The 11,575-nt window shown below is 46.2% G+C and overlaps 1 protein-coding gene across 1 annotated transcript; it reads left to right on the top strand.

Moving 5' to 3' along the window:
• The first annotated feature begins 1,651 nt into the window (after nucleotides 1–1,651).
• On the top strand, nucleotides 1,652–10,737 carry LOC124777939 (protein hunchback-like). The gene is made up of 5 exons (XM_047253490.1): nucleotides 1,652–1,762; nucleotides 2,258–2,709; nucleotides 2,876–3,196; nucleotides 4,343–4,502; nucleotides 9,271–10,737. The coding sequence occupies exons 1-5, from the start codon at nucleotides 1,652–1,654 to the stop codon at nucleotides 10,735–10,737; spliced, it is 2,511 nt and encodes an 836-aa protein (XP_047109446.1).
• The last annotated feature ends 838 nt before the right edge of the window (nucleotides 10,738–11,575 follow it).

Here is an 11,575-nt window from a genome sequence, read left to right on the forward strand (position 1 = left end):
GTCAGCAGACGGTCACTGTCTTCCCCTTCGGCAGTATGCTTGTAGTCACATTACATTAGTTGGCATTGTCGTAGAGTTGCACAGTGTTGCCACTGCCTCTGAGTATTGTATGTACCAGTTGTCAAGTACGTAACTTCGAACGTGCTTTGAAATCAACTTAGAACAGATTTTTGAAACGCTCAGAGACGCTATATGGAATAAACCAAAGGTGAATTTCAGGATTTTTACGCGAGTTTTGTGGGAGATGATATGTAAAAAAACCTTTGTATTCGGTGAGAGTTAATTATGGTCCAAATTGTAAACATGACGTTTTCTGAAGCTAATACACAACAATTTGATTTTTTTTTTTTTTTTTTTTTGTGTGGGATACACCCACTAGAAACGATTTTCTAACGCCACGCAGATCAGTGTCTGCCTCTAGGCTGCCTCTGGGCTAATGGTTCCCAACCTGGAGTAATTACTCCCTGGGGTAGAACGTAATTCTGTGAGAGGTAAAAACGAAAGGGGGTCAATTGTTTCGGGTACCACACTAAATTATTGAGAACACTACTATTATCAATATTTCATAAAACCTTAATACTGATTACGTCAGTTATCAATAATTGCTTTTTCATATCGTAGCATTAACGCGTGGTTACACTTGTGAAATGAATGTATGGTCATCTTCCTCACATAGCCCACCCACTACATACACACTTCGTACCATGAATTTAATAGTAAAACTGGGAGATACAAATCACATATTCTTAAACCTCTCATGAAAATATCTTGTAGGTAGTTTCCGCAATGAACTTGGAAATGCTTCATTATTCACTTTGTAGCACTGAACAAATTAACTGATCGCATAACACATCAGTAACTATGGAATGGCAATTACACTGCAGTAGGGCCTACGCGTGGTGGTGGTGATGGTGATGGTGATGGTGATGATGATGATGATGATGATGATGATGATTCATTATTATTATTATTATTATTACTACTGACGGTGGAAGAAGACAAAACCACGGCAGCCTCAGTTTTCTAATTTCTGCCAATTCAGAAGTATTTTAAATGGGGGTCCAAGAGAGTGAAACAAGTGTCGCTAGGGAAAAGAGTGCTGCAGAGGAAGCATGGCTTCTAACCCTAACTGTGGATAGTTAGCTGTCTTTTCTGCGGAATTAGCATGTAGCACTAATAATCCACTGAATTGTATAAAGTCTATAAAAATTATGTTTAGAAATAAGCAGGACCAGTCGTCTTATTACTCACTATTTCGTTTTTAATAAACTACCTACAAAACCTAAATACCATTCCTTTCATTTTAAAAATGAGCGCTCGAAGAGAATGTTTTCTCACTTGAAGTTTTGTTAAAGCGCTTATGTTAATAGTGATTCCGGAGTGGGGGGGGGGAGGGAGGAGGAGGAGGAGGAGGAGGAGGAGGATGGTGGGAGGGAGGGGGGTTACTAACAAATATGATTGTACTCAGGGGTAATGGCCTCCAAAAGGTAAGGAACCACTGTTTTGACAGTATTTGTCTCGACGACGACGCAACCTAAGCGTCAGATCTCAACTAATTTACATCGCACTACAGTCTGTGTCGGTAATAGTAGGTCTTACATTTGCTGGTGTGATGTTGCAGGAGGCATGCAGTAGCGACAACATCGTCGACATGAACACGACAGCCGCCGCCCCCGCACCTCCGCTCTTTCCTATGGCTGTGTCAAGTGCGGGACCCGCCTGGCATCTGCCGCACTTCTCTCCCAGCACCACCGCCCACGTCGTGAGTAACTTTCTCTCTCTTGTGTGTGTGTGTGTGTGTGTGTGTGTGTGTGTGTGTGTGGGCGCGCGCGCGATCTGTTTAGCTTCTCGCCCTCTCGCCTCGCCCTCTTTTCTCTTCTTTAGCTTCTCGCCTCGCCCTCTTTTCTCTTCTTTAGCTTCTCGCCTCGCCCTCTTTTCTCTTCTTTAGCTTCTCGCCTCGCCCTCTTTTCTCTTCTTTAGCTTCTCGCCTCGCCCTCTTTTCTCTTCTTTAGCTTCTCGCCTCGCCCTCTCTTCTCTTCTTTAGCTTCTCGCCTCGCCCTCTCTTCTCTTCTTTAGCTTCTCGCCTCGCCCTCTCTTCTCTTCTTTAGCTTCTCGCCTCGCCCTCTCTTCTCTTCTTTAGCTTCTCGCCTCGCCCTCTCTACCCTCTTATCTTTAGCTCCGCGCCCTATTCTCTTTAGCTCCGCACCCTCTGTCTGTTATATGTGCGGTTAGCTTGACGCATTACTTTGTTTGCCAGAAGCAAGAACCTTCTGATGGCGAGGCCGCGGATCGGCACGACGACTCCGGCATCTCGCCCGGGCGCAGCGCCAGTGCCAGTGGCAGCAGCGGCGGGCCTTCGCCAGAGCGCGAGGATCCCGGACCCTCGCAACATCACCACTACTTCCAGCACCAGCAACAGCTGCTGTCGTCTCCGCCACCAAACCCGAACGGCCACTACTTGGAGCGGCTGGACAATACGCCGTCCCAGACACAGCACAACGCTTACTACTATAATCACCACCACCACCACCAGCAGCAGCAGCAGAATGGCCGCGGACAACCCCTGCCGCAGGAGCCATACTACCAGCAGCAGCAGCAGCAGCAACAGCTGCTTCAGCAGCAGCAGCAGCAACAACAACAACAACAACAACAACAACAGCAGGAGCAGCAGGAACAATCAGACAGTTCTGCACAATTCCATCTTGGCAGGTAAACATTCGAACCAACAATAGATTTTTTTCTCTTTCGTCTCCTTGGTTCAGCTGTTTTTTCCGCTACAGACACGCTTCTTTTCCTCCGTTTGTTTTGTGAATCTCCACTGTTCATTAGCTGATCCTCCCCTACGCGTGTATAACGTGACTTTCGTGTGTTGCAGCCCCGCACGCGAGCCGCTGGCACGGGCCGTCCCGCAGTCTCCGCAACTGCGGACGCCGCCGCCAGCGGGCAGCGCGCAGACCAAGCAGGAGCCGGCCAGCCCGCTGGAAGGCAGCTCGTCGCCTGGCCAGCCGCCGCAAGCGTCCTGCGCCGCCTCGCAGGCTGACGAAAACTCGTCTAGCTCGTCACACTTCTCCACGGAAGGCGAGGGCGCCCTGCGGCGACTGCAGGCGGCTGTCGAGACGATGGGAATGGTCAACGGCAGCGCAGACGGCGGCACCACCTACGAATGTCCCGTCTGCACCGTGCGCACCCAAGACAAGTACGTATCAACCAATAAAACTGAGATATTCATTTTCTACTACAATCTGTTTGCGTTTCAAGTATAACTAATCACTTGAGATGCGAATCTTTGGTTTTTCTCGACCCAGTTGAGATATTTATTCCATATTTATGTACACTACTCCAACTGGCTAAGCCGCTCTCTTCAGGTGCTGCTGGCTGTGTACTTGGTGCGTAGCCTTCAACCAGATTCTAAAATATTGGTGCTGATCCGTCCTGCCCATCCCTGTTTATACCAGAATTAAATTCCCGGCGCTTTCTACGCTCTTTTGCCAGCCGGCGTGGCCGAGCGGTTCTAGGCGCTTCAGTCTGGAACCGCGCGACCGCAACGGTCGCAGGTTCGAATCCTGCCTCGGGCATGGATGTGTGTGATGTCCTTAGGTTAGTTAGGTTTAATTAGTTCTAAGTTCTAGGTGACTGATGACCTCAGATGTTAAGTCCCATAGTGCTCAGAGCCATTCTACGCTCACTTGTGCTCTTCTGAGCCCGCATGAAACGCACGCTGCATTCGCATTTTCCAGCTCTCGTGAATCAGGTTCTAGGCGGTTTCTGAAAATTGAGTGGCAACCCCAACATGACACGACCAGTATCTTGTAACACACACAAACTTTCTGGGACAATGTAGTTCAGGAGTCTGTCTACGTAATAGTCGGATAACCTAGTAAGCCGACAGGGAGGTTGCCGCTTATGCGAAACTTTCGGTCCGTCACTCTACTTATTAAGATATTAGCGGTCAGCTCATTCACCAGAACAGGAAAATGCTTATAAAAGTGCGTGTCATGAAATAACAGTGCGGGATCTGAAAAACAAATAAGAATTATTGGTCGTAGCTGGTGCCGGAAGTGGAATTTGGCTACAAAAAGCAGTGCCACACTAACAATGCTTCAGTCTGTTTAGAGTTGAGGCAGCGAGTACGCACAACACAGCTCGCGCACCTGAGAACTGCGAGTGGGCCGGTAGGCAAAATTTGAACATAAAAATTCAACCAACAAGTAAACTGAACGCCCGAAGACACACCATTAATCACTCGAGAGTTTAAATCTGGAGAGTGTAATTCGTGAGAATTAGACGTAATTGTTAGATACTGTAGCAGCGTGGACAGTGCAATATTGTTTATCTGTGGCAGAGAGCAGTTCCAAGCTCACCTGGGAACGCACTACGAGCCGCGATGTCCTTCCTGCGATCACGTGGCGTCCACTGTAGAGAATCTACGCGCACACATGCGTGAGGCGCACGCGCTGTCGCCGCCGCAAGATGACCCAGCTGAGACCAAAATAAATTCCCAGGTAAGCCAATGCGACCGTCCTGACCATAGATATCACTGAATGACAAACTTCAGTCTTGATTGCTTTTATTTATTTGTAACATAAAACTTCACGCGTTTCATTTTATCAACCACATTAAACAAGACACTGATACACCAAACCGACTCGCAGTCCTATACTACTGATCCTTTTCAATGTGAGTCTCTTGCTGGTATAAAGCAAAATGCGTAAAGTTGTACGGAATATGTAAATAAAAGCTATCAAGATGAAAATGTGTACTAGTGTTATGATGTGGACTCATGTTGATGTATCTCTTTATGACATAATTTTTGCGTCAATCTCCTGGTACGTTTTCAACTACCAACTCTTCGTGTGAATATTAAGACTACAGAGGCTTTTCTTAGACATCCATTTGCAGGATGCCCTCCAAAACAATCACGAACAAACTTCAGGGACAGGTTCCTCATACAGAAATAAGTAAAAAAGTCTAGTAAGAGAGAGCTCTAAAATGCATACATTAAGAGGTACGAGCACTTTTTCACCTTCGCTAGTGCGAAACACCTTCCGCAGAACAAGTGCTCATAGCTCTTAAATTGTGATTTAGAGAACGTTTCCTTGCCTTTCTTCTTGTTTTGGTCTATACTTTCTCTTCCTAAAATATGAAAAGCAAAGAGCTTGCAGTAGAAGAGATGTTTCATAATATCTAAGATGAGCCAGTGCTGATCTCTTCAGGTATGCGCTTAAGAGCCCTTGTTTGCTAGAGTTTTTTCTTGTTTTAGTATAAGAGAACAGTCCCTGAAGTTTAACACCCCTTACTGACTTCGAAAGAGATCACATTTTACTTGCCGCAAAACTACATGCAACATTAGGGGATTTCTTTTTTCAATTAATACAGATCAAAACTGCAATTAGCCCAGCTCTTTAGATTTTCGCAGACAGCCCCCCCCCCCCCCCGGCCCCCGAGAAAAGGGGTGACTTTGACCACAATGTGTGTAAGCAGTACTGCATCACGACTGTATCACTTACTTCGATGCGCTTAGTTGCCGGCATTATCTACCAGAAGGGTGAAAACAGGAATAAAGCAAGCAATAAATTTACCAATAATTTTTTTTGTATATTTTAAAGTTAGTTTAATGATTGTAATAGCGATATCTCAGATTTTATTGGCGTAACTGATTAATGGTGTTCTGTTGCGTTGTTCGCATTTTATGCACAGTATTACTACGGTCGACCCAGCCGTCTTCAGGTGCTGAGAGTTTTTCTGTTGTGTACTCGCTACATGGACTCCAACCAGCCCGATAAGCAGCGAGTACGCCTAACAGCAAAACTAGGTTGGGTCGGTAGTCGAAATATTTTACATAAAATGGAAACAACTTGGCAGAACACGAGGAAGCACACCATAAAGCAATTATTTTATTGACTGCTCTATGGTTGCTGCAACCATCATCTGTGAAAATGCAGCTCTTTCTACCCCACCCTGTTTCTAGTATCGCTTATTACGTTCTAAATTGTGATTATCCCGTACTTACCGCTGCATTCAAAACTTCCTGATCAGAGGTTAAAAATTGTTTCGTATATTTTGTACACAAGCTGGGACATAGTTTTAAAACTGGATGGCTCAGTACTAAAATTCGTATTTGCACAACAGAACTACAAATAAAGGATGGTGTGATATTGTTTACAGTGAGAAATACAGTGTTTCGGTGTCAAACATGCTTCCACCATAGGCAATTATGCACACTTCTCATCTGCCTCGGATAAACAAGAATTTAAAAATTTGAAACCTTTGATTTCAAATTTGTTTCATGAAGGCTGAGTAGAATACATAACATACTTTCCATTTCAGTCGCCAGCAGCACATCACTGGACGATATACAAATATTATCACTTCCCCAGTTGTGTTAAGTGTCGGGAAATGTTACGTCGCCCCACTGCACTTAATCAAACCCTTGAAATAGGAATTTGAGTCCTTTCGCTGTATATCTCTGGAAATGACAAAGTAATGGAAGAAGATACATTGCTTTAAATATAATGAAATATCTTCGCAATATCAGATCTGAATCATGCCTGGTGGATCATCTTAACAATTTCATGTTATGAAGATGAACACAGTATGCACATCCTTACGAACTGTTTAAAGAGGAATACGGTTGACACATCCTTTAGTACAGAATTGTCATTTTAAAATATACATGGATTTCGTGTGCTACTTTATTCTTTTGAAGAGTAAAAATAACAGCTCCTAAGACAAAGCTTATTGCAATTTCCTGAACGGTGGCCTTTTCGGCAATAATGTTCCCCTTTCTCCGCAATTTTGCTACATTTCGCATTCTTCATATGTACTGTCGACGATAAAACGCAGCGGATTAAGAATGGAATTTCAACCTGTACATAAAGGTTTTTTTTTTGGGCGGGAGGTGTGTGTGTGTGTGTGTGTGTGTGTGTGTGTGTGTGTGTGTGTGTGTGTGTGTCAGTGTTTAGAATTCAGGTTATTGCCTATGATTGTTTCTCGCGGAGGACTGAGCTTAAAAACTAATAAATTCTTTCCATAAAATCTTTAGAACGACACTAGTCACAAGATAGAATAATCAACGAATCATTTAATATAACAATAATACCACAAAAAGTGAATCTTGATCATTTCATAATTATTATGAGAGAACCTTATGAAACTCACACTGCAATGAACAAGTGTCACATGTCCCGAAACTTTAGCACAACAAATTGTAGCCTATCAACAAAGATGATGCGGTTAAGAGAGTTCTGATAACAGGCTTCAATGAAGCAATATGTTTTCGTATCAACGAAAGTTAAATATGAAAATCACTAATTACGGCAATTTGCCTTCGCAAACTTATCTAACATGACACCTGTTACGATAGTTTCTTGCAGCCAATCACAGCACAGGAAACGTGCGTCATACAGACGTGTTTCTGGCGGTATAACAAAACAGCAAAAACATTTATTCAACATTACTCTATTGTATTGTGAAATGAAAATTGTAGTGGCAGTCTGATCTGTAGCGTAGGCTGATGTTAGGTTGAAAGGCAAAATTTGGTTTGAAACAAGGATGTAAGATCAACGATAAATGTACCATCGATGCCATCATTAGACATGAAGCTAAATCTCGAATTGGGAAAGGAACTCATTAATGTTCTTTCGAAGGGACCACCCATCATAGACCTTCATCGATATAGGGAAATTGCAAAAACTTAATTCTGGAGGGCCGGACGGGGATTGGAACCACCGTCCACGGGACGTCCAACGTATTAACAGCTGCACCATATCGCTCGGTAAGAAGCCTTCACACGACTCATTCAGCATGAACCAAATTCTTCAGTCATGAGGTGTGAGAAGCAGAATAATAGACAGGGGCCCTTTGAAGATAGCAAAGGGTGCTAAATAGGCTTCGGGTAAAGCAAAAAGTGTTGCAGGAGGAGTAGTCACTATCCAGTTCATCCAGGTGTCTCGAAGATAATGACTGAGCGACGTCGCGTACGCTGCTCTGGAATTGGCAGATAGCAGCAACCGAACAGGTGCCTTTTTGGATTACGTTTCTTGTGAATCTAAAGTGCCCTATTTGGTCGTTTCAGCATTTAAAATTGAATACAACGAAAACCTAATATTTCATTGCTTCACTGTCTCTTACCACTTCTTTCACCACTGACCGTGTCGAACTGCATAGCGGTTCGGATTCGAAGTTAAACTGTGTCAGAACTACAATTAGCTAAGTAAGTCAGTTGAGGCTGGAGGAAAGTACTGAATATTTCCTCCAGTAGAATCATGCCTAGTACTGGGCGTACGAACCGGCATACGTGTTGAGAGCTTTACGGTTTTACTCACTGAAAATCTCTCATTGATGCATCGCTTTCGGAAGATTTATGCCAAATAATCGAGAAATATAACCTCAATCCATCGTAACGTTACCCTTAAAGTTCTTTGTTTGGCGGTCCCCTCTTCCTGCTAGTGTACTATATAGCGTCCCTGGATTGGTCAGTATTCAGAGTTATGACAGGAATGATCATTCGAAGAAAAAAGTCTAGTAAACACGGGCTCTGAAATGCATACCTTCAGAGCTATGAGTAATTCCCCAGAACATGACGTTCCACACTAACGAAGATGTCGTACTCGTAGCTCTCATGGTATGCCTTACAGAGCCCTCGCCGCGCGGGATTAGCCGAGCTGTCTCAGGCGCTGCAGTCATGGGCTGTGCGGCTGGTCCGGCGGAGGTTAGAGTTCTCCCTCGGGCATGGATGTGTGTGTGTGTGTTCTTAGGATAAATGGCTCTGAGCACTATGGGACTTCACTGCTGAGGTCATCAGTCTCCTAGAACTTAGAACTACTTAAACCTAACTAACCTAAGGACATCACACACATCCATGCCCGAGGCAGGATTCGAACCTGCGACCGTAGCGGTCGCGCGGTTCCAGGCTGTAGCGCCTAGAACCGCTCGGCTACCCCGGCCGGCTCTTAGGATAATTTAGGTTAAGTAGTGTGTAAGCTTAGGGACTGATGACCTTAGCACTTAAGTCCCATAAGATTTCAGACACATTTGCAAATTTTGAACAGAGCTTGGAATAGAAGAGATTTGTTTTACGGTATTGAAGTAGAAGTGATCACAGCTCTTGAGGAACGCATTTAGCAGCCAATGCTTATTGAACAATTTTCCTCAGAATGATCGTTCCTGTCATATTCTTGAATAATAATCACTCCTCGTCGAACACCCTGTATTTTTAGTACTGTCGACTTTTTTGCGTCCTGCTAAAAGTGTGGGTCGATACTGTTGCAGGGCCGCGTGAAGACTTTCCGGTGCAAGCAGTGTGGCTTCGTGGCTGTGACGAAACTGGAGTTCTGGAAGCACTCTCGCTTGCACATCAAAGCGGAGAAGCTGTTGACGTGCAACCGGTGCCCCTTCGTGACCGAGTACAAGCACCACCTCGAGTACCACCTGCGCAACCACTCGGGCTGGAAGCCATTCCACTGCGACAAGTGTGACTACCAGTGCGTCAACAAGTCGATGCTCAACTCGCATCTCAAGTCGCACTCCAACATATACCAGTACCGATGCGCCGACTGCACCTACGCCACCAAGTACTGCCACTCTCTGAAGCTGCACCTGCGCAAGTACCACCACACGCCGGACGTGGTGCTCAACCCGGACGGCTCGCCCAACCCGCTGCCCATCATAGACGTGTACGGCACGCGGCGCGGACCCAAACAGCGGCCTCGCACCACCACGCCGAAAAAGAAGTCTGCGGCCGCGCCGCTGTCGGCATCTGCGCCCTCTCCGGCGCCTCCGCAGCCGCAAGCAGCCGTCCAACCGCGGCAGCCGCTGCCCCCGCCGCCAGCGCCTCGCGCTGCCGCGCCGCCCCAGGGTGCGGCTGCACTGCCGCCGTTCGCGCCCGCAGCCTTCGCGCCGTTGGTGCGGCCCGGAGGAGCCGTCTTCCCGTTCGGCAACGTGGGTCTCGTGCCGTCTATGCCGGCCTTCCCGTACAACCCGGTGCCGCACAACGCGTCCGACGCCGCCGGCTACGACGCCTACTACGCCGCGGCGCACAGCAGCGGCTTCCCGTTCTTCGTCAACAATAACAACGATAACGAGAGCCCTCAGGACGCAGAGGCCAAGATGCAGGACTACATGGCGCGCATTCTCGTGGCTACGCAGCTGCAGGTTCCCAACGTGCCGCTGCCGCAGGCCAGTACTCCGCTGCCAGACCCGCTGGATCTGACAAAGCCAGAGTCTCCCTCGCCGGCAGCTGTCAGATCGCCGACACCGACGCCGTCTACGTCGACGGCTGCGTCTGCCCTGCCACTGGAGGATGAGCCGATGCCGGTGCCCGTCCCGGCGGCTCCTTCCGCGACCAAGCACCGCCGGAAGGGCAAGGCTTACAAACTGGAGCGCATTGCCATGAAGCTGCAGTACCACGCGGATGACGACAGCGCAGAGGACGAGCCAGAACGGAAGCTGTTGAAGGCGGAACTCCCACTCGATCCCGAGCCAGAGAAGGAACCGCAGCCCTCGAGCGACCGTCCAGATTCTTCGGAGGCAGAGGCGGACGACGGAGAAGACAGTTCGGAAGCTCAGCGTGACTTCTTCTGCGAGCACTGCGAAATCACTTTCCGCGACGTCATCATGTACTCTTTGCACAAGGGCTACCACGGCCTCAAAAACCCTTTCACCTGCAACGCCTGCGGTAAGGAGACTGCAGACCGTGTCGAGTTCTTTGTTCACATCGCTCGCTCGCCCCATTCCTAAACGCTAGTGTCCAGCAAAACAGCACCGTGAAATCATATTCGACCATTAGCAAGTGCTGTACACCTTCTAATACAGACACCTCCGAAGCGGCATAATCGGACCAATTAGCTTAGCTATAAACAGTGCTCATATTTACAGCACTCCGAGGATATACTTAAATATGTGAGCCATGCTGCGGGCACTCCCTAATGTAAGATACCTACGCTAAGACTGAATGGACAATGGACAAGAACAGTGCCTTTATGTCTATAATGAACATTGCTCAATTATTTTGAAATACGTCTAGTCATTCCATTTTTGAGTTACCAACCAGATATAGCTTCGAATGCATCTGACGTTGATCGACTGTCGATTGGCTCTTTAGTCAGCATGGAAAGCAATTTAAATGAGTGCAATTTATTATATTTTTTATTATTTTAGATAGTTTTTTGATACAGACAGATATAATTTTGTTATAGTTAATAGACGTATTTTCAGCAGCTGCAACAGTTTGTCAGGTCACTGACCTTAGGATTTGTCTCCCTCCTTGAACGATATTGACACTAAATGCACCAAAGAGAGAACTTTCACTATGTAATAAGAATGCTGCAGACGAAGCGGTCTAGATTTAAGATTAATCAGCTGAAAGACGACGAATATTATCAGTTTCTCAGTGTTCCAAAACTGTAAAATCCATATCACTTGCTCTGATTGTTAATGGGAACAAAGTCACCTTGTAGTTGACAGAATTTTTTTTCAAGTTGTATTTCTTTTGGAGAAACCAGACTTAAAATGTATAAGAATGAGAAGCCGAAGCAATAACTAGTTAAATGAGCACGTAGTTTTTGAATACGTGCAA

This window comes from Schistocerca piceifrons, chromosome 2 (genome assembly GCF_021461385.2).
Source record: "Schistocerca piceifrons isolate TAMUIC-IGC-003096 chromosome 2, iqSchPice1.1, whole genome shotgun sequence".
Taxonomy (NCBI): Eukaryota; Metazoa; Arthropoda; class Insecta; order Orthoptera; family Acrididae; genus Schistocerca; species Schistocerca piceifrons.

Coding starts and splice junctions, on each gene's coding strand:
- LOC124777939 (XM_047253490.1), top strand. CDS start 1,652: ATGAACACGACAGCCGCCGCCCCCGCACCTCCGCTCTTTCCTATGGCT. Junction 3,197..4,342: donor ACCGTGCGCACCCAAGACAA/GTACGTATCAAC, acceptor TATCTGTGGCAG/AGAGCAGTTCCAAGCTCACC. Junction 4,503..9,270: donor AGACCAAAATAAATTCCCAG/GTAAGCCAATGC, acceptor ATACTGTTGCAG/GGCCGCGTGAAGACTTTCCG.